This window comes from Drosophila navojoa, chromosome 4 (genome assembly GCF_054131105.1).
Source record: "Drosophila navojoa isolate 15081-1374.11 chromosome 4, UAZ_NAV_1.0, whole genome shotgun sequence".
Taxonomy (NCBI): domain Eukaryota; kingdom Metazoa; phylum Arthropoda; class Insecta; order Diptera; family Drosophilidae; genus Drosophila; species Drosophila navojoa.
Genome location: NC_142892.1, coordinates 24,360,333 through 24,386,007, shown reverse-complemented (window position 1 = coordinate 24,386,007; position 25,675 = coordinate 24,360,333). Strand labels below are relative to the sequence as shown.

Sequence of the window (25,675 nt, the reverse complement as noted above, 5' to 3'; positions counted from 1 at the left end):
CTAATATCTATTGTTCAACAGCATCACTTAAAGCCGTCTCGATTAAAGCGAACAACTGCGCTAAAATGATTCCGCTCAGAGTCCCCAGTGGCGGCTCCATTGCCTTCGTTAGCTCCAACTGGCAATGGTCAAACAGCGGAAAAAAATATAAAATATTTATATATGTATGTGTGTATATGTATGCTTTTAAATGTTATTTGCATCATTCTGAAGTTTGTTGGCGCGTCCCTCCAACGTTCAACGTTTTTGAAGCCTATCGGCGTGGTTCATATTTTTATAAATTGCTATAAATTGAGATATTAATACGATAGCCGACAGAAGTCACAGCCGATGGGACGTGTTGCTGTTGTTTTTTTGTTGCTGTTGTTGTTGTTTTTATTGTTGGTCGGTTCGCTGATTTCAACATGTGGCAAAAAGTGTCGAGACATTAAAAAATGTTGCGCAAGTGTTGCGCAAACATAATGTGCAGTTATTTGTATGAAATGCGACAAGCGCCAACTTTTTCAGAGCAACATTTGGCCCGAGCCGGCACTCGACAATGAAGTCGTTGTTGTTGTTGTTGATGTTGATGTTGTTGTTGTTGTTGTTGTTGCTAACGAGTAAGTTGGACTTTAAGCTGAAATTTAAACACCGACTGTGGCAGTCAATGTCCTGCTGCAGGATCTCTGCCTCATGCAGCTTAAATATTCCGTACACACACCCAAGCACACATACACACACATGCTCACTCAAATGCACACACATTTTGTCAGTTGCTTCAATTGGACTGATTTAATTGAATCACTGTGCTCCTCCATCGACTCTACAGTGCTCTGCCCCCTCTACCTCCACCATACACGTCTACCACTTCTGTCTTCGGCCTTTCAATTTACAACGCCGGCTGTTGTTTTTGTTGTTGTTGCTGCTGCAGAGTGTCTGTAGTTTTGGGTCTACGTTTTCGCACACGTTTGCGTGCTATGCATGGCATAAAAATTTGACACAAAAGCCGTTGCATACAATTGGGCACACACGCACTCGTCTGTGTGCGTGTGTGTGTGTGTGTGTGGATGCAGCTGCCGCGGTCCATGGCATTTGTTTGAGTGTTTCCAGACAAGGCATAGGGCTACCAACAGGCGACGTGTTGAGGTCGTTGTCATACACTGATTTTGTATGCAGCAGAAACAACCATTTTAATACATGCTCTTTATACCCTATGCACATTTGAAATGGGTAAAAACACACTGTCCGAATTGTAAGTGTGTGTAACAAGTAAAGGGGAATAGTTGTGCCTCCATAGTACAGTTAACTATGTGGTATTCACTTAAGTCAACTTCATTTGAAGAACTAGAATTAATAGTACTAAATTTCAAATACTAATAATAAATATTTAAGACAGGGACAGGGTATCTTCAAGTCTTAAATGGAACCATATAAAATTGAACACAAAGTATTTTTTTTTTTAATATTTTATAGCCGTAATGAAAAATTATGAATTATTATGAAAAAGTGGCATGCCCCATTATTCTATTAAGACAAACGCATATTTTGGCCTTAATAAACTCGAAAACATATCTTTTGTGAACGCATTTTTATGCATTTAGTTTCATATACGTTTATAAAGTTGTTTTTCGATATTCACTGTTGATTTGCTTTAAGCTGTTCCGTTGCAAGAATCTAAACTTAAATAAATATACCGAAGATCGCAATGCACAAGGAAAAATAAATACTGAAGAGGCTTTGATCTAGAGCTAGACTTGAGATTTTCCAAATCTTGACTTATCCCATAATAATGACTCTTATTCAGAGTTATGTACATAAATTTATTAAAAGTAATAATAAAAAATTATGATTTTATAAATAGGTGAGTTTTGTGGTTGAAGAATTTCAATATTATTTTATTACAAATGGAACTTAAATCATTTAACTGTTTTCTTTTCAAGGTAAATTACATCTAAATATTATTAAGAAAATTCATTAGGTATAATAATTTATAAAAATTTATTACATCATTCTTTATACAAACTATTGTGAAGTTATTATTAATTTAATACAATACACTTTTTAAAATTTTAATTAAATATTTTTTTTTTATTTAAAATTTGGCTGTAAAACTTTGAATTTACAACTAACTTTTAATTTAAGTTCAATGGGCAAGTGCCTATGCAGTTAATTAAATATATTTGAATAAGTACAAACACACATATATATATATATATACTAGCTGGCCCGGCAAACGTTGCATTGCCCTATCCATTATTTCTAGGTAAAAAAATGTTGAAAGCTATGTTGTTTAGGTTGGGATATACTCTGATTAATTTATTAATCGGATTTTCATTCCAGCACCGACATTCTTTACTTTTTTGTTAGGCGCAAGAACAAATAATGCGGATGGGTTGCCAACACGTGAGCATGCCGCGTACAATGACTATGAGAAAAACACGCATTTTCTAGATTGAGGCCACAAATAGTCAAAGATTGCCCCTGTGATTTGTTGATCAGCATGGCGAAGGCAAGACGAATCGGGAGTTGAATTCGTGTAAACTCAGAGGGCATATCTGTTGGGATCATCGGAATCTTAGGAATAAGAACTTCCTCATCTTTAAATTTTCCTTTGAGTATCGACACGTGAATCACATTGCTCATCAGTTTTCTTATCACCAAACGCGTTCCATTGCACGGTTTTGGTTGATTTAAATTTCTAAGCATGATAACTACCGAGCCAACCTTCAGTTGTAAATTGTGCGGTGGTAAACCAGACACGTCCAAGGAGTTCAAAAATTCAGTTGGATAATTAGTGGCTTCTTTTTCGTTTGTTACACAGTCGATAGATTTGAATGAATACAGAGTACCAACGATTTTGAGGAAATTAAGTCAAGCCACTTGATTCGTCAATAGGAATACGGCCATTACCGATATTCAGCAATTGCTTCGAGAAATCATCAGCAGATAGATCGTTCAACAATGCAACTCTCATATTTACAGACAGTTGAAGTTTGGTTACATATCGCCACAGATTTGATGCTTTGAGGCAAGCGTTTATTTCGTCGGCAACATTAGATCTTAGATTTACTGGTAGTGTTTGTCGGAAATCGCCAGATAATAAAATCCTTGAACCATTTCTTATTGCCGTTTCACGAGTGGCCTCTCTTTAAGAAGCATGAATTAAGGCCCTTCTCTGCTGGGTATTAACGCGGCGCCTTTCTCGGGCGATTTCTCGTTCTTCGTCAGAAAATTGATTCGCGATATTCCGTTGCCTAACTGCATCATAAATAATATAATTTACACAAATTTATGTTTGAGACAAACAAATAACTGAACTTTCGAGATATTTAGCTTTTGTATGCACGCGTGTTATTTTTATCAAATGTCCTTTTTTTATGAATAGTCAGGTACGCCTGAGGCTGTGCCGTAGACTGACTGACTACATTTGTTTATTTACTTCTATACTATTGTATAATATGAGAGCAGGACCGAAAGCTGTCACTGTTATCAAGCCTACTGAGTATCAATGGAAATCTGAATCTTTAGGGAAAACCCGCGTTTTTCAAGTATTCGTCAGTTTATTTCAGTATTTTTAAGATCTACTAATCTACTCGTAGCGGAGACAAATCCAACAAATCAAAAACCATGAAAATTGGTCCAGCAGATCTCGAGTTATAAGTGTAGGAACACTTTTCACAACCCTCTTTTATATATATAGATATATGTAGATATATATATTTACACACATATTATATATTGGTATTATTGCATAGATCATATACATATATATATACGAATTCCCTAGCCAAGCATTTATGCTCATTAATTGAATATCTCTGATAATGCCTCACATGTAAAACTCCTTGGCAACGGCTTACACACCCATTTTATTTATTCGGCTACTTGTAATATTTAATAAGAATGTCTCAATTGGTTAGGGACACACACACGCACACACAGAGACTATGCCTATGTGCTCCTGAGTTCAGGCAATCACAATTTATATTTTCTTGTGCAGCAAGAACTCTGCAGTTCCTCCCGCCTCTGGTCCACACGTGCGTTGTAGCCCTCTCGACTCGAACTACATAAATAAGCGAGCGACAAAAGATGCTCGAGGGGCCCTCACATCCGACGCGAGGCGGTACGATGCGAGGCGCAGAAACTTTTCCAATTTTCCCCTTTTTATCGTAAATTACGCACAATTCAATATTTGGCCTTTTTACTGTCGCTGGTTTTGTGTCCCCGTTGCCCTTTTTCTGCTTGACTAGCTCCCAACATCGACTGGGGCGGCTGATAGTAGTGCTGGCGGAGTGAGGTATTTGTGTGCGATTTCTTTTCTTGTTTTATGCCATTTTGATATTTTTTGTGTGTTTCTTTATCGTAAATAAGAAATCTCATACGTGCGTCTTCTGCCTAGACCTTTCATATATCAGCCCACTGCCACTGGCCCCCCACTTTCACTCCCACTTCAACTCTACCCCGCCATCTCATCGCATTATGTATGGGTAAGGAAAAGTTTGTTTTAGTTTGGTTTCTTTAATCGAAATTGCCCAATGTGCCCACTAACTGTAAGGACTGTTTTTCTATGCGTCTTAATTTATATTTAGGCATTATTTAGATTGGAATTCGACTAGAAAGAAGTTTCCACAACTTATTGCATTGCCTGGGCTGGCAATTGAGTAGCCTAATATATAGTCCGATTAAAGTCAATGCTGATGTAAGTAACATTTTGTTGTCTAGTATACACCTTCTGATCAACATTCAATGCAGACCTATCCATACAATGCGGATTCCATAGTCAAATGGGTAACCCGACATTGTCATTCATTTCTTCCCCTTATCCTACTCGCCTCTTTATAATCGATCTACTCACATTCAATTTTTATCATACACTCCGTAAGCTGTAATCAAATTCTGTGTCGCTTACCATCTTTCTTCCTGTCTTAAAAATGACATCTATTGCATTTTATGTCAAGTCATAAGAATAACGTCAGCTACACCTCGTATACTTATTAATTCCATTTTCAGCTTTAATTGCAGGCCCTCTCGCAATGGTGTCCATAAAAATTGCCTTGGCTGCAGCAGCTGCAGCTGGCGATGCCATTAAAGCGCATTGTCGTTGCTATAGGCAGTTCACGGTGGGCGCCGCCACTCCCCCGCCACGCTCTAGCGCACTACATGGCCATAAAAGCATTTATGTAATTGCTGTTATCGACAAGCGCCCATCCAAATGGCCTCGTTGTTCCGACTGTAAACGGGCCTTTAATACACTTTTGATTGGATTGTCGCACAAGTTAATTGAACGCCGCGGCGCAGCGAAAGCTACGCTCTAAGCCACTAGGTCCGCCATTTGGGATCCATGTAACGGCAGCTATATTCGAAACTAGTTGGCAGTAGCCTAAAAGCCCAAACAAGCGCTGGCAGCTCAATGGAGCGCATCGACGAATCGCAGATTCATGCAAGCTCATTAGGCCACAGTTCATATGAGGGCAAGACCATACCCCCCAAAGAGCGATTGCTCCGCTGTCAATCGGTCCATTACTGTATAGTACTCTATAAGCTCAGAGTCCACTCCGAATGGCCCCATCGACAGATATCGAAGCCGACAACGGTGAAAGTCGTGCTACATCGTGTCTGCTGAACAGTTTTGCCTGAATGCTTCATCGAATTTTTATCTTTTGTTGGCTAATGCGCTAGCAAATTGTTTGAGAATGACCCGCGTAAATTTCATTTCTACTTGATTTACTGTAAATTGTATTGCAGACAACACACAGCGCACAGAAAGAAAAGGAAAACGAAAACCAAAGATAAACCGAGCATGCCATATAAATGGATAGCAAATGTGGCAGACTTTTATAAATTGTTCGGGGCAAACTAATGTTTGATTTGCTATGCATTCGATGGGTTTGGCTAAATGGCAATTGATTCGTATGATTTGCCATTCGAGCAGCTCAGAGCCACTCTCTCTACTATTGTGAATGTCATATGCAGATAGGTTGATCAGTTGCTACTTACCCTTCTGATAGCTCATGATTTCAAGGCTGTTCTGAGCACATAAAGAGAAGCTGACTTCCGCTTAAATCAAGCTCTGTAAAGATAAATTGAAAGCATAAACTATATAATTTAACAGTATCAACTAACAGGCTAAGCCTAGATATTAATCTTTGGCGTATCTTGATTGTATTGTAGTATTGTGACTCTTTTGCTACTTCAGCAAACATTTCTTTGCATTCACGTATTTATCTTTTAGATATACATAAGCGAAGCCCGCATCAAGCTGGAAGTGAGCGAATGACCGAGCCGCGTCGAGTAAACAAGTTCAAGTTTTACCGGCGTTGGCTTTGTTAATTGCAACCTGAAACATTTTCATTAAATTGAGGCAAGCCCCAACTATGAGGTGCGTCGTCAGACCAACCAGCTTAGCAGTGAAGTAGTTTTGAAAATTCATTTCATTCATTTGACTTCAAATATTTAGAGATTGGCTCTCATGATGCTATCAGATCTACCAGATTAGAAAGTTGTGAATTAAAACTTGATGGCCCTCCTATTTGTAAATGGATGCCTATAATATTTGGTATAAATACTAAATACATGAAAAAGGACTATGACATCAATCAAACGAGTATGCAGATGCCTTTTAGTCATTGCCGAATGGTATGAAACATTAAGTTGGGAGTTAATGACTCCGCTGTTGCTGGCCATCTTCATAGCTCGCACACAAAGACAACAGAGCCAGATAGTTGCGAGCCTCATTTTCAGGCAGAACTTTGCAGAATTTGAGATCTCAAATGCTGCAGAGTTTATAAAATTAACGTTGTCATGGCGTTCAAGCAGCCAGCGTTGCCATTGCCCTCGCCTCTTTCCCCACCTGCCGTCCCTTCTGTCACCACTTGTCATGCTTCAAAACATCCTTTGAGCTCTCGCTGCGCATTTGTATGCGTTTTGCCTGATTTATGTGTAAGTATGCCAATATGTGTGTGTGAGTGTGTGTGTGTTTACGTCTCTGTCGTGTTGGCATTTGTCGTTACAAACTTAATTAATGTTATGCTGCCACCGCCACAGAGCTGCCCTTGTCCTCCAGGCTCTTGACTTTTGTCGAGCGCCGCAAAAACTGCAGGCGGTTGACACTGCGCCACTGTCAGTTTCAGCTGACGTTTGGTGTTTCCCACCCGTACCCCCGTCCACCCCTCGTATACCAGCACTCGTTCCGGTCCGACGTTTTGCATGTGATTAGGCGAAGTCTGTGTTGGAGTTTCACTAGAGTCCTACTCCTTCTCCCTCGTTCTCTCTCTTTCTCTCTCTCACTCTCGGTGTGAATGCTGCAAAAATGATGCTCAGCTTTTGGAAAATTGTGTGTTTCTGTTGACATTTGGCAAAATCGCATTGGCAGCATTATCCTTATTGGCATAATCAGCGTTTGGCATTCAGCTTGTTTGCTCTAAGGTTTTGGCTGCTTATTTGCTTAGCCGCTGGCTGCTGGCTGGTGGCTCAGCCCGATGATTAGCGCTTCACTCTCGCTAGCTCAAGTTAGGGACAAGTGCTGGCCCAACTCCATATTAAATTGTCTGTGAGCCGTGCGCTGTTTAAATTTGCACAAATACGTGCTGCATTTTTCTATTCGTGGACGGGTCGAGAGCTATCGCATTTGTGGTATAGTTGGTGGAGGGGCGAAAGGGATCCAGACCAAAATACCGACTTTACTTTGTGCAGCAGGGCGTGAATCGGAGCGAGGTGAGGCCGGGGCACACAAATGCAACGTCTGAGCAGAAGGCCCACAAAAACACAAAAAGAAGCGAACCTGAGCTGCACGAACACTTTATTTGTTTATAGCGCAAATGGCGGCACAAAAAGCGCAACACAGCTGCCGGCTAAAAGGCATCGCAGCCAGCGGAGGCAGCGAATGCAGCCAAAGAGCAAGCACCTCCTGCCAGGGCTCTTGTGTGTACTTGTGCGCGCATTGTCAATACTCCTGTATAGAAAGGGGGCGTGCGAGGGCTTGCCAGGGCAGCCAACGCAGCTTATGTGATGTGATTTGTAAAGGTGTGTGTGGGTGTGTGTATGAGTGTGAGTGTGCACACATGTAAGTATGGTCTATTGTCTGTCTGTCATGTGTTCGGCTCGTGCAGTCGTAATCAGTTTGCCCTGCCGTAAATTATGTAAAATGTGAAAAGGATTTGTTGCGCTTTGTCCTGCGTAGAAGTAAAACGGCATGTGATAATGCTGAGAATCCGTCCCATATAACATCTGATATCATATGTAATTCCAAAAACCGTGACAAGCTTAGTCATCATAATAAGATCCCGAGCGCCATTAATAAACAGATGATAAAGAATTCTTAGATATGATTTCATGATTTTTAACCAAGAAATTCCAGTTCAACTGTGGCGATCTAATATGGCCACTATTTTCATAATATACTAATACTTTCATGATTAGACATAATATCTATATCTATATCTATATCTATATCTATATCTATATCTATATCTATATCTATATCTATATCTATATCTATATCTATATCTATATCTATATCTAAATCTAATATCTATATGCCAATAGCAATATCTATATCTATATCTATTACTATATCTTATCTATATCTATAGCTATATTAATATCTATATCTATATCTATATCTATATCTATATCTATATCTATATCTATATCTATATCTATATCTATATCTATATCTATATCTATATCTATATCTATTTATATCTATACTATTATATATCTATATATATATCTATATCTATATCTATATCTATATCTATATCTATATCTATATCTATATCTATATCTATATCTATATCTATATCTATATCTATATCTATATCTATATCTATATCTATATCTATATCTATATCTACATCTATATCTATATCTATATCTATATCTATATCTATATCTAGAGCTATAGCTATATCTATATCTATATCTATATCTATATCTATATCGAGATCTATATCTATATCTATATCTATATCTATATCTATATCTATAGCTATAGATCTATATCTATAGCTATAGCGATATCTATATCTATATCTATATCTATATCTATATCTATATATATATCTATATCTATATCTATATCTATATCTATATCTATATCTATATCTATATCTATATCTATATCTATATCTATATCTATATCTATATCTATATCTATATCTATATCTATATCTATATCTATATCTATATCTATATCTATATCTATATCTATATCTATATCTATATCTATATCTATATCTATATCTATATCTATATCTATATCTATATCTATGAAGATCTATATCTATATCTATATCTATATCTATATCTATGTAGGTCATGGTTTATAAATAATAGTACGCGAAGGTGATCTTTTCTTCTGCTGACCTCTATTTGACTTCTATTCGTTTTATCTTATCCCGTACTTTCAACTGTACGTCTTGCCTACTTGGCGACGGCCTTACGACTCTCTCTCTCTTAACAACGGCTTATCTAGTTCCAAGCTTGCGTTGACTCCGAATGACTCTGCCAGGGATGCTATAAATTTTAGGAATCTCACATTTATATCTTTATTGTCTGATAGTAAATCAGCTCTCATATCAAATATTTATCAGCAGAGAATGTTTCAATTACTATCGATTCGAAACCCTCTTGTTTGTTGCACTTCAAATTGAAATACACACTTTCTATATACCACACCCGCACCCACACCCACACACACTCACACATTTTGTGCCCTTGCAGCATCTTTCCCTTCAGCTGGCCCCGTCTCCTGTGCAGCGTCTGAGCAGCGGCCACAGCAGCAACATAATTTAAATGCCAACTTTAAAATGTTTACCAAACGCTTCATTCTAGTTGTAACGTAAATTTACGGGCCAGCAGCTAAACAAACACGGAAACACACTTTCACACACACACGCATACACTCACGCACACATACACTCAGCGCCAGCTATTGTGCATGTATGTGTAGCTGTGGTTCGTCTGTGCTTTCTATTTGCGCTTAATCCATGGACAGCCGCGGTAAAAGCATGCTGCACTCTTCTTCTTATTATTATTTCTTTTTTGCTTGCAGGCGCGAGTATCTATGGACCGAAAAAAAGATTCTGTTTGGGCGACTTGCTCATTACGGTGGCAATTTTTTTCTGTTTTCGCGGTAGTTCGGAGCGCCTCATTATGTTGGATTTTAATTAAAATTAATTACATTAAGTGCAGCAGGCAAATATCAAGCAACACACGCCCGCCCTCGCTCGCCACGCCCCACGGCACGAACCAAAATCGAGCGGGAATCAGGAGCAGGAATCATTCGAAACACAAAGGAGGCGTGGCAACAGCTATGCAGCTGTAGCCAACGTCCGAGATTTAATGCACTTGAAACGCTCGGTTTTTTTTTTTTTTTTTTTTTTTTTTTGCGAACGTCTCAAATTTGAGCAAAACGGAAGGCAAGCAGAATACAAATCATTTTTTCGCTTTTCCAAAAAATTATTTGCTTTACTTATGGATGCAGCCAATGTAAATACACTTACTGTTCAGCCATGCACGTACAAACATACAAAGATCGTATAAATGCCTGAAATAAATAAGGGGTTCTATGAATAGGGACATAAACACTAACCGTTACATCCCCAGCTCTGAGAATTTGTCAGTCACATACTTAGCTCTAGATACAACAGATTTGAGAGATAGATTTATGCATGATTCTGGGAGTGAAAACCTCTTCTCATTAAACTAATGATCAATACTAATTTGAACACCATTACTGTCAAAGGTATTCATTCACTTACTGAGTACTTAATTCAAGAATAACTTTAACATATAAATAGACATCTGAACCGACAGACGCACAGAGCAAAGACGACTCAACTTGCCTCCCTGATCAGGAATATATAATTGATTCCATCTGTTATAATTAGGGACACGAAAAAAGTATCGATATTTTCGGTATCGGATACATTGGGGCGATGATACCGATACTTTTTACTCGATGTTTTGGTTTCGATATTTTTACTTATCGAGTATCTCTAGAGCCATATCGAGTAAAGAAAAATACGCGGGATCAAGTCAAGCTCGCCAGCCAATTTGCGCAAAATTTGAGACTGAGTTTGAGTTGAATCATTAAAAAAGGTTAAAACAGTGAATTATTATCGAAGTCAATTTGATTTATAGTTAAAGTAAGTAATAAAGCAATTAATCTATGCAGTTTATTGAAATATATTTCTTTAAAAGAATGCCACCAAGCCACAGCAGTGTTTGGCAGTATTTCACCAGAATACGCAACGACGAGGTGAAGTGCAAAATTTGCTTCAAAACTCTTAAATCATCAGGAAACACCTCAAACATGCATAATTTCTAATTCTCTCTCCAGTGAGAATGAGAGTGATACTTCCATAGATTCAGCAAACAATCTTTGGAGTGATTATAAGAAGTGGACGCATGCAGGGAAGCAGACCAAAAAAACAAGATCTACAATAAACGATGACGAAGTAGGTCGCTACCTATCTACCCATGTTTTACCACTTTCCATCGACCCTTTAAAACAATGGGCTGATATGAAAGTAGTTTATCCCAAACTATACAACTTAGCTCAAAAATATTTGGGAATTCCCGCGACGTCCGTGCCCTCTGAGCGCCTTTTCTCCAAAGCTGGAAGTACCATAACCAAAACTCGCAGCCGATTGTCACCCAAAAGGCTTGACAAACTTATTTTTTTAGGCGATTGTGCAGAGGAGGAATGGAATATATAACTTAACATAACTTCACTGTACTATGTAATATTGAAAATTTACTTGTAACTTTTTATTAAAAAAAAACATGAAAGATATCCTACATTTAATAAACATTTCATCCGATACCTTGCAACATCGATGCTTTTGATTTGATATTTTTATAAGTACGATGCTTTTCTTTTGATGCTTCTTATAAGTACATGATCGATACTTTGCATTCGATATCGTGTCCCTAGTTCTAATATATATATATATGTATATATATATATATATATATATATATATATATATATATATATATATATACAGTGGCTCACAGCTTATTTCGTGCAGCAGCATAGTACAACTTTGAAACCGTATTCCCGCTAAACCAGTAAAGATATCCAAAAAATTTAAATGAGGTCTTATTTATTGGTTATTCATTATGTATTAACGATTTTAATTATTTTTCTATTATAATTAATAAGATTAAAAACTAAAGAAAACTAAAAAAACAGCCCCTTTCCATGTCACAGCTTATTTCGTGCACTTCACTTTCAACGACTTTATTGTCCAAAAATTCTTAAATTGGGATAATTATACTCATTCACGAAGTGAATTAGTATATTGGTTTTGTGCAATGTCCGTCTTGCTGTCCGTCCGTCCGTCCGTCTGTCCGTCCGTCCGTCCGTCCGTCTGTCCGTCTGTCCGTCTGTCCGTCTGTCCGTATGAACGCAGTTCATTTCGCCGCTATTGAAGCTAGAGACTTGAAATTTGGAACACATACTCGTGTATAACTCCGATTTATAAAGTGTTAAAATTTTCCCGATCCGCCCACTAGGGGCGTGGCAAATCGGAAAATGCATTTTCCGATATACCAGAAATCATGTTAGTTGAAGAGCTAGAAAGTTGAAATTTGGTATGTAGATCCGCGTTGACCCCCCAAGTCCAAAAAGCTATGGTGGATATATCTACGCCCATTGGGGGCGTGGCAAATCAGATAAAACTGTATCTCCTAAAGTTCTAAAGCTAGAACGTTGAAATTTCGCACGTGAGCTAATGCTATAATTCTATAATGACTGATTAAAAATTTGTATGTCTACGCCTAATAGGGGCGTGGCAAATCGGCCCTGAAGATATAGTGATTTTTCAAATTTGGCTATATTTTAGGCACTATTGATGCTAGAGACTTGAAATGTGGTATATATACGTGAGTTGACCTCCCAAGTCCAACAAGCTATAGTGGATATATGTCCGCCCAAAGGGGGCGTGGCAAACCGCAAAACTTTATATCTCCTACAGTTTAAGAGCTAGAAGCTTCAAATTTGGATAGTTGTAATACTGGTAACCTCCTTTATCGATGCCCCAAAAATAATTGTCACGCCTCTTTGGGGGCGTGGCATATCGAAAAATACCCTGTAATTTTCACATTTTTTGAGCGTAAGCATTCAAATTTTGCATTTACGTTACCGTTAGCTCTTTCTAAGAACTGGCCAAAAATGAGGTGTCTACGGCCATTAGGGGCGTGGCAATCGGCATTTGTAGTATCAAATTGCGACATTTATATGCTTGAGCTATCTATGTATGTACATGTATATACAAATAGGCTTAATAGGCATTGATAACACGGAAGGAAACATTTTTATAAAATTTAAAAATAAAATTTAAATATTTAAAAAATATAAAAGAAACTAAAATAACAAAATATGCAATTTACAAAAAAGAGTTTTCCGCGGGATTTGAACTCGCACCCAAGTCATGTTTGTCAAAAGAACAAAAACAAATTGAACCGGCGCCTTTGCTGACAGCGCCATCACCTATTGTCGACGGATGCAATTAAAATGAAATCCAAAAATAAGATTCTTGTTATGAGAGTAGCGGATGGTAAATTCAAGAACAAAGCAAAAACAAATCAGTCTCATTTCAACGCTAGAGTATGCATTTATGTGTACATACATACACACATACAAATGAGCGCGTGCATAAGAAACGCTGGAATGTTACATATGCGTGCAGACTTATGTACATACATATATGTACATGCATAAATGCGTACATATGTACATATATAATAATATTTAAGAAGAACAATTTAACAATTTTAAACTTATAAAATTTTTTAATTAGAAAAAAGAATAAAATAAAAAACAAAATATGTATGAAAAAAAATATACAACATTGAAGGGGCCTTGAACCTCCGCCGCTGTAACATAACTTGCGACGCCTCTATCACCCACGCTATCGTTTTGCTTGACAATCTAGTAGCTAAAATACAATAAACTAATAACAGAGCGTCATCTGACAAAACTACAATAACAGCTAGAAAATCCAGAAATCAATCACAATTCTTAGAATGCTAAAAAGCGCGCTTTTGTAATGTAAGCAAACGCTTAAGAATCTGCAATAGGTGTGACCGAAAGCTATTAACGAAAATTACCATACATTTGTACTCAAAAAGTGCACGATCAATATAATAATTATCGATTACTCGATAAAAATTACCAAAAGCTACAATATAATCAAAAAGCATAATTGTTTTGTACTAAATTTTTTAAAGCCAAATTAAATTTGAAATAAGAATAAATGCCCCTTTGTAAACATAGCATCATGTATACGGACTGTGAATGAGTATTCCGCAGTCGGTAGCGCCCGACTGCAACGTTCTTACTTGTTTTTTAACTAATTTTTGTTTAATCACCTTTTTGAATCGTGATTCCATCGAGTTTACTCATTTTTGGGTGATTTCGCTGGAGATTTTTGGCCAATCCTCCAACAGGGCCGTTTTGAGGTCATTTTTATTGAATATTAACCATTTCCGAATGGCCACGCCCAATTTTGCCCACAAATTTTCTATAACGTTCAGCTATGACCACTGGGCCAGCGGATATACCACATTTGGACTGTTCCAGATTAACCAGGACTAGTCAATACCCGATTTATTGTGTTGGTCATTTGCCTGATGCAATCGGGATTGCCCTTCTAGACCCAGTTCTTCTGCATTTTGGAGCAAATTCTTCTTCAAAAAGGATAAGTACATGTTATTGTTCATATTACCATCAATGAAAACTAAGTATCCAACTCCCAAACCTGACCTGCAGGCCCAACCATGCAACAGCCACTGCCATAGCTTATATTTGGTTTTAGGTGCTGATCTTGGAGCTCAGTATTTGGTGGGCGCCAGGCATATTGCCTCCAATCCGGTCCATATATATGCACATGAGTCGAAATTTAATATATTTGCGTCGGATGGGTTCCAATATGATTGCCGCTAAGCAAATACTGAGCTCCAAGATCAGCACCTACCACCACCATTTTAACATTATGATTACGTTCTGAAAGTTTCATTACGATCGTACGTATAGAAATTAAATTATTCAACAAATAAGTTCTCATAATATCGCCAACACTGCAGCGCAACCAAAGCTCAAACGCCTGTATATGCGTGTGTGTGTGTGTGTTTATTTGTATGTGTATGTGTGTGTGTGTGCGTGTGTGTTTGCTAATTATTTTTGAAATATCAGTTGCTTGTAGGGTTCAGGGGATCTCGTAGTCGAGCAGTCTCGACTAGAGCTTTCTTACTTGTTTGAATGTGGAATTAAATTGTTGACCATTTGCAGCAGTATTTGTAACTACTTCCTTTGCACTATAGGAAAAAAGCCCGAAATTTTGGCATCAATTCTAAAAATAGAGCTAGGAGGTTGAAATTTTACATATACCTAAGATAGACTAAGTTAGAATTTAGAATTTTTTTTTTAACGATTTGACCACGCCTTCTCCCCGCCTCCTTGTTATGCATTAATGAAATCATATGTACTTTACACATAAATTTTTATACCCTGAACCCATTGAAAATAATATATATGGGTATAATGGTTTTGTGTAAAAGTATGTAACAGGCAGAAGGAATCATCGCAGACCCCACAAAGTATATATATTCTTGATCAGCACGACGAGCTGAGTCGATATAGCCCTATCCGTCTGTCCGTCCGTCCGTCCGTATGAACGCCGAGATCTCAGAAGATATAAGAGCTAGAGAGAAATTTTGTGTGCATACTCGTGTATACCATACGCAGTACGAGTTTGCTTTATTTTTTCGATAACTCATCCGATAACTTTTTTATCGAAAATAATCGAAAAATTGATTTTGTTTTTTGAGCCTCATCGGAGTACTATTAGATTTAGAGACTTCAGATACCACGCCCCCTTCGCCACCAATTTGTAAAAAACGTATTTCAAGTACTAGAGACTTGTGCTTTAGAATGTACATACATTTTGACCATATAATTACGCCCTAAAAGTTTCATTAAGATCGTATGTTTACAAAAGAAGTTATTCGCCAAGTAAATTCTCATACTATTGCCCACACTGCAGCGCAGCCCAAACGCAGTCGCTGCTTACTGCGCAGTTAGCAGAGCGCGGGCGCGTGAGGGTGGAAGACGCAGAAGGACGCGTGGCAGACCCCACAAAGTATATATATTCTTGATCAGGGCGACGAGCTGAGTCGATTTAGCCCTGTCCGTCTGTCTGTCCGTCCGTCCGTCCGTATGTTTGAACGCGTCGATTTCAGAAGATATAAGAGCTAAAGACTTAAACTTTTTTTTTAAATGTCCGTAAATACAGCGCGCATATCGACTTTATTACTAAACAAGTAAGACAGCTCTAGTCGAGACTGCTCGACTACGAGATCCCCTGAACCCTACAAGCAACTGATATTTCAAAAATAATTAGCAAACACACACGCACACACACACACACACGCATACATACAAATACACGCACACACACACGCATATAAACAAACACACGCATACACACACTCGCATATACAGGCGATTGCGCTTGGGTTGCGCTGCAGTGTTGGCAATATTATGAGAACTTATTTGTTGAATAATTTAGTTTCTAGACGTACGATCGTAATGAAACTTTCAGAACATAATTATAATGTTTGAATGTATGTGTATACCGAAGGACAAGTCTCTAGTATTTGATATACGACTTTTACAAAGATGAGGGTGAGGGGGTGGATTTAGGTGTGGGGGGTAAATTTTAACAAAAACCGAAATTGTATAAAATTCATCTTAATATACATTTTAAATTTGGAGACTCTAGCTTGAAAGATGTAGGAGATATAATTATTTAAGTGATCTTCGATAAGGTTTTTTATCGATAAAAAAATATCGGAATGAGTTATCGCTTTTTAGTGATAAACTCGATCTGCGCGTGATATATACGGACATTTAAAAAAAAAGTTGAAGTCTCTAGCTCTTATATCTTCTGAAATCGACGCGTTCATACATACGGACGGACGGACGGACGGACAGACAGACGGACAGGGCCAAATCGACTCAGCTTGTCGTCCTGATCAAGAATATATATTTTTTGTGGGGTCTGCCACGCCTCCTTCTGCCTGTTACATACTTTTAACAAAACCATTATACCCTGATTTCCCATTTTCAATGGGTTCAGGGTATAAAAACGATAACTCATTTTGATACTTTTTTATCGATAAAAAACCTTATCGAAGATCACTTAAATAATTATATCTCCTACATCTTTCAAGCTAGAGTCTTCAAATTTAAAATGTATATTAAGATGTATTTTAAACAATTTTGTTTTTTGTTAAAATTTACCCCCCAGCCCTAAATCCACCCCCTTACCCTTATCTTTGTAAAAGTCGTATATCAAATACTACAAACTTGTGCTTCGGTATACCCATACATTTTAACATTATGATTACTTTCTGAAAGTTTCATTACGATCGTACGTCTAGAAATTAAATTATTAAACAAATAAGTTCTCCTAATATTGCCAACACTGCAGCGCAACCAAAGCGCAATCGCCTGTATATGTGAGTGTGTATGTGCACGTGTGTTTGTTTGTATGTGTATGTGTGTGCGTTTGTTTGTTTGTATGCGTGTGTGTGTGTGCGTGTGCGTGTGTGTGTGCTAACTATTATTGAAATATCAGTTGCTTGTAGGGTTCAGGGGATCTCGTAGTCGAGCAGTCTCGACTAGAGCTTTCTTACTTGTTAAGACAAAGACTTGACAAAAGCGGATCAGATGAATCTAATGCCCTGTGAAAAACATCAGTGATGTTGTTTAGCCAACTGCTCTTTCTGGCATGCGACCTTCTGTCATTTTTATAAATTTTGTTTTGAGCTTCTGATGCGTTTTCTTCGAGAATACCAACAGGAACTATGCAGCTATTCATTATTTGGTATCCATGGATCAAAACTTTGTGCACAGTTGGGGACTTGGGATACCAAGAATAGTTCTATAGAAGTTGGTAAATTGCCTTCTATTTTTTTTCTTAGCTCACTCGCATTCTCACTGTGCATTGTTTTTCGTAGAACGAATGCCATATCATTTTCTTTGCATTTTTTTGCTGAAACCGATGCAGCATGTATGAACAGTTGGGTTGTGTGTTCTTCTTGACTTGCAAGATCAGAAGCTAATTTTCTCTTCAGCCGACTGCCTGCTTCTTCATAAGTAAGTTCTTTACGGCCAGCTTTATCTTGCGAGGACTTAACTTCTCTTAAATTGATAAATATTTTGCCCTCGACCCACCGTGAATGTCTTGCTTTGAATCTATGCAGATTACGGTTACATCTAGGCAAATATCTTTTAACAAAAGCAATAAACTGGGCAACTTGGGTAGAAATTCTGTTTTCTACATTTTCATCCACATTATTATTAATTTTTTCTATCATAAACGATTAGCGATTATTGCTTGCCCATACGTCTAGAAGCTCTGAGCGCTTAAACTCATGCTTAGCTATAAAAACGTTATTTTTTCGAAATGGAGCAAAAAGGAGCAAAAACGGTTAATAGTCTCTTATAATAGAGGGTTCAGACAATACGTTTGCATTTAAACTTCATCACTAATTGCCTCTATTTGTAAGTTATACTCCACGAAATAAGAACAATTTATTTATTTGCTAGCTAAAATACACAACAACAAAACATTGAAAAATTAGACAACTAAACTTGAAAGTTGCACAATTTTTCCCGCGCTTTTTTTGCATACAAAGCAACTCTGGGTCAGCCGAATTGCAGCCCAGCGTTATATAGTAGGGGCAGTCCATAAAATTTGTTTTACATTAGTTAAAATATTTATTATTGGAAAATAAAACAAGAAAGAAAGCTCTAGTCGAGACAGCTCGACTACGAGATCCCCTGAACCCTACAAGCAACTGATATTTCAATAATAATTAGCAAACACACACGCACACACACACACACGCATACAAACAAACAAACGCATATACACACACTCACATATACAGGCGATTGCGCTTGGGTTGCGCTGCAGTGTTGGCAATATAATGACAACTTATTTGTTGAATAATTTAATTTCTAGACGTACGATCGTAATGAAACTTTCAGAACGTAATCATAATGTTAAAATGTATGTGTATACCGAATCACAAGTCTCTAGTATTTGATATACGACTTTTACAAAGATGAGGGTGAGGGGGTGGATTTAGGGGTGGGGGGTAAATTTTAACAAAAGCCGAAATTGTATAAAATACATCTTTATAAACATTTTAAATTTGGAGACTCTAGCTTGAAAGATGTAGGAGATATAATTCTTTAAGTGATCGTCGATAAGGTTTTTTATCGATAAAAAAATATCGGAATGAGTTATCGTTTTTTAGTGATAAACTCGATATGCGCGTGATATATACGGACATTTTAAAAAAAAGTTGAAGTCTCTAGCTCTTATATCTTCTGAAATCGACGCGTTCATACATACGGACGGACGGACGGACGGACGGACGGACGGACGGACGGACGGACGGACAGACAGACGGGCAGGGCCAAATCGACTCAGCTTGTCGCCCTGATCAAGAATATATATACTTTGTGGGGTCTGCCACGCCTCCTTCTGCCTGTTACATACTTTTAACAAAACCATTATACCCTGATTTCCCATTTTCAATGGGTTCAGGGTATAACAAGAAAGAAAGCTCTAGTCGAGACTGCTCGACTACGAGATCCCCTGAACCCTCCAAGCAACTGATATTTCAATAATAATTAGCACACACACACGAATACAAACAAACACATGCACACACACACGCATACAAACAAATACACGCACACACATACACATACAAATAAACACACGTATACCCACACACACACACGCATATACAGGCGTTTGAGCTTTGGTTGCGCTGCAGTGTTGGCGATATTATGAGAACTTATTTGTTGAATAATTTAATTTCTATACGTACGATCGTAATGAAACTTTCAGAACGTAATCATAATGTTAAAATGTATGTGTATACCGAAGCACAAGTCTCTAGTATTTGATATACGACTTTTACAAAGATAAGGGTGAGGGGGTGGATTTAGGGGTGGGGGGTAAATTTTAACAAAAACCGAAATTGTATAAAATACATCTTAATATACATTTTAAATTTGGAGACTCTAGCTTGAAAGGTGTAGGAGATATAATTTTTTAAGAGATCTTCGATAAGGTTTTTTATCGATAAAAAAGTATCGGAATGAGTTATCGTTTTTTAGTGATAAACTCGATATGCGCGTGATATATACGGACATTTTAAAAAAAAGTTGAAGTCTCTAGCTCTTATATCTTCTGAAATCGACGCGTTCATACATACGGACGGACGGACGGACGGACGGACAGACAGACGGACAGGGCCAAATCGACTCAGCTTGTCGCCCTGATCAAGAATATATATACTTTGTGGGGTCTGCCACGCCTCCTTCTGCCTGTTACATACTTTTAACAAAACCATTATACCCTGATTTCCCATTTTCAATGGGTTCAGGGTATAAAAATTGTATGTATGCCAAAATTTCGGGTTTTTTTTCCTATAGTGCGTTGCTCCAAATGATATCATTTGAAAACATGAATGTTATTTTCGAATCGACTGCAAGAACAACGAAGAATGTGGATCAGTACCAATAAGGAAGCCGTGCAATGGTCCCGGCGGGGTTTTAATTTCTGGGAGATTTACTTTTTCTGATAAAAAGTAACACATCCCGATCGGCTTATTTTTAAATTTAAGGGCAAGTCAGTGCGAGCGTTCCTTTTCCAATGTACCAATGACCCTTTGAAATGGGCGTAATGTTCATCATCGTGCTTATACTGAAACTCTAGGCAACATTGTCGGTCAATTCTTTTACGTCTGTTGACTACGAATCTGCGCGCTTATCCTCGTTCGAAATGTCTTTTCTGGTTTCGTTCATCTCGTGCCTCTTGCAATTGTGATGTTTGTAACTGTGCCATTCTCACACGGACATCTGCATTGATTTGTTGCCTTTCTTCATCTGATCTTTGTGCTCTGCAATCTTGCATGCCTGTTTCTAGGTTTCAAGCCTATGTGGCTTCTTCCTCGTTTGTTACACAGTCGATAGATTTCCATGAATACAGAGTACCAACGATTTTATTTTGAATTATAAGACTAAGGTCATCCACATCTTTATTTTTAGCCGCCAAAATTGCTCGCTCACTTAACCATTTAGTATTTTTGAGGAGAGCAATGATATTCGGAAATACTTTGTTGATAAGCTCATCTTTTAATGAGACGAAATTGCAAAAATTTTGAGGAAGGGAAATCAAGCCACTCGATTCGTCAACAGGAATACGGCCATTACCGATATTCAGCACTTGCTTCGAGAAATCATCAGCAGATAGATCGTTCAACAATGCAACTCTCATATTTACAGGCAGTTGAAGTTTGGTTACATATCGCCACAGATTTGATGCTTTGAACCATTTCTTATTGCCGTTTCACGAGAAGCACGAATTAAGGCCCTTCTTTGCTGGGAACTAACGCGGCGTCTTTCTCGGGCGATTTCTCTTTCTTCGTCGGATAATACCTGAACTTTCGAGATATTTATCTTTTGTATGCACGCGTATTATTTTTATCAAATGTGCTTTTTTATACCCTGAACCCATTGAAAATGGGAAATCAGGGTATAATGGTTTTGTTGAAATGTATGTAACAGGCAGAAGGAGGCGTGGCAGACCCCACAAAGTATATATATTCTTGATCAGCACGACGAGCTGAGTCGATTTGGCCCTGTCCGTCTGTCTGTCCGTCCGTCCGTCCGTCCGTCCGTCCGTCTGTCCGTATGTATGAACGCGTCGATCTCAGAAGATATAAGAGCTAGAGACTTAAATTTTTTTTTTAAATGTCCGTATATATCGCGCGCATATCGAGTTTATCACTAAAAAACGATAACTCATTCCGATATTTTTTTTATCGATAAAAACCCTTATCAAAAGTCAGTTAAAGAATTATATCTCCTACATCATTATAGCTAGAGTGTCCAAATTTTAAATATATATTAAGACGTATTTTATACAATTTCGGTTTTTGTTAAAACTTACCCCCCACTCCTATATCCACCCCCTCACCCTCATCTTTGTAAAAGTCGTATATCAAATACTAGAGACTTGTGCTTCGGTATACACATACATTTTAACATTATGATTACGTTCTGAAAGTTTCATTACGATCGTACGTATAGAAATTAAATTATTCAACAAATAAGTTCTCATAATATCGCCAACACTGCAGCGCAACCAAAGCTCAATCGCCTGTATATGTGAGTGTGTATGTGCGCGTGTGTTTGTTTGTATGTGTGTGTGCGTGCGTGTGTTTGTTCGCATGCGTGTGTGTGTGCGTGTATTTGTTTGTATGAGTGCGTGTGGGTGTGCTAATTATTATTAAAATATAAGTTGCTTGTAGGGTTCAGGGGATCTCGTAGTCGAGCAGTCTCGACTAGAGCTTTCTTACTTGTTTATGAATAGTCAGGTTCGCCTGAGGCTGTGCCGTAGACTGACTGACTACATTTGTTTATTTACTTCTATACTATTGTATAATATGAGAGCAGGACCGAAAGCTATCACTGTTATCAAGCCTACTGAGTATCAATGGAAATCTGAATCTTTAGGGAAAAACCGCGTTTTTCAAGTATTCGTCAATTTATTTCAGTATTTTTAAGATCTACTAATCTACTCGTAGCGGAGACAAATCCAACAAATCAAAAACCATGAAAATTGGTCCAGCAGATCTCGAGTTATAAGTGCTGGAAAAGTTTTCACAACTCTCTTTTATATATATATAGATACATATATATAATTATTCGCTCGTAGTGTAAAAATATATGTAATAAAATATAAATATAAATCTAACAAGCAATACTATATAAAAGAGCACATACAAATAATAAAAGAGTTGGAGAGTGGATCGAGTATTATTTTTATTCATAATGTACATATTATTCATAATATAATAAAAACAAGTAATAACACTCTAGTCACTCCCTCTAGCCCTCCAAGCAACTGATATTTCAATAATAATTCGCCCACAAATCGAAATTGTATAAAATGCATCTTAATATACATTTAGAGTTTTATCGATAACAAAATAACGGGATAAGTTATCGATTTTTAATGCGCGCTATGTACGGACATTTTAAAGAAATTTGAAGTCTATCTCTTATATCGACGCGTTCAAACATACGGACAGACGGACAGGGCCAAATCGACTCAGCTCGTCGCCCTGATCGAGAATATATACACTTTGTGGGGTCTTCCACGCCTCCTTTTGCCTGTTACATACTTTTAACAAAACCATTATACGGTGATTTCCCATTTTCAATGGCATTTGAATAATATATTAAAAAGTTCGATGCCATCTGCAATACTTACAATTTCTTAACGTGAAAGATTGATTTGCAAATTGTCAACGTCTTTTATTATTATATAAATTTTAGTGAAAATTGAATTTTATAGCAACTGTTCCTAGCTTTTAAGTCCACTTGCCCATGCTCGTAATATATGACGAAAAGCTTCCAACTTTAACTCGATGACAATAGCATTTGGCATACTGCAAATTGTTGAAGTGTTCAGCAGAGTCTCAAATGCAGTTTATGGGAGACTTTAAGCAACATAATAAAATACAACAGTTCACAATATTTTCTCAGTTTTTTTTATTTCTATTTCTATTTTCCCCCCTGTTTCTCTTATTATTTCAAAGTATTTTTCTGAGCAATTAAATGTTGCCAGTTGGGCAAAAAAGTTGAACATAGCAAAGTTTGAGAGCGCAAAGTTGAGGCGGAAATGGTAGTAAAAATTGTCAAGCCAGAAATTGGGCAGCAAAAAAGCAAAAGCCACAATCGAAAGCCAACACTCTGCACATAAACTCTACTGCTACTGATAGAACAATAACAATAACAACAGCAAAAAGGGAGAAGAAGGAAGAAGAAGGGCAGCAACAACTGGAAGTAAATTGAAACCAAGGAGAAACATTTTGTAATACCAGCGTGGAAAATCATAAATAAAACGCATGTAATCCACAATTGAGTGCTCAAGTTGATTTCCAAAGGGGAGTCGAGTCCAATGTGAATTACACAGCACACTCACACAAACACACACACACGCACAGCTTATTTACATTTTGGCACACGTTATGGCTGCTGCCACATAAAAATCACTGTCTCTATATTGAAAAGTCATCAATCATGAGTAAGCTGGGAAGTTAGCAGACCGCGAAATTTGTCAGCGTGGCAGAATTTGACGAGGAGCTCGGATAAATCGTGACAGGAAAGTTGGTAGAGCCTAAGTAATATGGAGTTTATGCCTCAATTCGGCAGAGCTTTGGCTTAAAGTGCTCGCTGGGCGCCAGCACAGAACAAAACATAGCGAACACAGCCAAAATGAATGGCTGAATAGATAGAACACAAGTTGAAGTGCGGCCAGGGCCAAGAAGTGCACAAAGAACGGAAGACGGGCAAAAAGTAGCCAAGCTAGGCAAAAGTTTACATAACATTAAACAAAGCGCACAATGGGCTCCTCGACTAAGTTTGGTGTGAGTGTGGGTGTGAATGCGAACGGGCAGGGTTAGACTTGGGCGCCCCTTTTGATGAGTGCGAATGGACACAGCGGCGGGCTGCAAGGCAATAAAACACAAGTTAAGTGCAACTCGGAGGACCGAAAGACATGCCAACCAGACAGACAGAGAATTTGTTTAGACTTTTTGCTGCCCCAAAGTCAAACAAAACGAGTTGTGCATAATTGAAGCAAGGCACAAAGCATTCGAGCGCCCTCGACCACTCACTGACTCACCCAACGCTCGTCTTATGAATGTGGCAAGTCGTGAAGTGGCTATTCGGAATGCCTTCTCTTTTAGTGCAGGTAAGTAGAATCTATGCCAGATAATCAGCCGCAGCCGCAGAAACTAAATGAACTGAATTGTCGAGTTTCACTTTCTTGCTTTTCACTCAGCGCACCACGCACACACCCGAAAAGTTTTCCTACGTTGTAAGAAATTATTTCATTAACAACTTCAATTGGGGGTCGTTAGGTATGAAAGCGAGTGCCCGCTGCTCTCTCTCTCTCTCTCTCTCTCTCTCTCTCTCTTCTTCTCTCCCCCTCTCTCTATGCCACCCTCATACAGCTCTCTGCCATAGTTGTTCGGCAAGTTTTATTTCACTAAATGTTATAATCGTGTTAGTAACCAAAGTTGTGGATAAATGTTTACCAATGGGTGAGTAAGTGCTCCAGGATGAAGTACATGGCTCTAATTGTAAATGAAGTTTACCATTGCGGCAATTAAGAGACCGAACGGTGCAACTTTTGTGGCAGCAAACCAAGTCCTGAAATTCAACTGTGAGGCATTATCTCTCTGACCTAGCATTAAACACTTGAAAACCCCAATTTGCATATAAGCAAGATGCGCAAAAGTATGCCAGACACTCATCCACACGCACATACACACACACACACACAAAGAGAGAGACAGACACACACACCCGCATACACCCAGAGGCAACTAATACAACTACTTAATTCCTCTTTATGGGCGCTCGGGCCATAAACTGCGCACTTAAAATGAAACATGCTTAAATGTGATTCAACATCGTCCATAAATAAATTATGAAAAACGCTTAACTACTTTCGACAGCTTATAAACGCCTACAAAATGGCCGTCCCGCAACTATTTCTCTCTCCCATTGTGTGTGTGAGTG

The 25,675-nt window shown here is 38.0% G+C and overlaps 1 protein-coding gene and 1 long non-coding RNA gene across 2 annotated transcripts in view; one reads left to right on the top strand and one right to left on the bottom strand.

The window, feature by feature from the left end:
* Nucleotides 1–25,675, bottom strand: part of LOC108650333 (uncharacterized) — an 87,568-nt gene that overhangs the window by 49,744 nt on the left and 12,149 nt on the right. The window contains exon 2 of the mRNA XM_030387838.2: nucleotides 5,977–6,049. Within this exon, the coding sequence (XP_030243698.2) occupies nucleotides 5,977–5,992 (16 nt within the window). The 5' untranslated portion in view covers nucleotides 5,993–6,049. The remainder of the gene's footprint in view (nucleotides 1–5,976; nucleotides 6,050–25,675) is intronic.
* Nucleotides 10,876–11,256, top strand: LOC149091539 (uncharacterized). The gene is made up of 2 exons (XR_016196713.1): nucleotides 10,876–11,129; nucleotides 11,185–11,256. It is a non-coding gene; the product is annotated as an uncharacterized LOC149091539 (long non-coding RNA).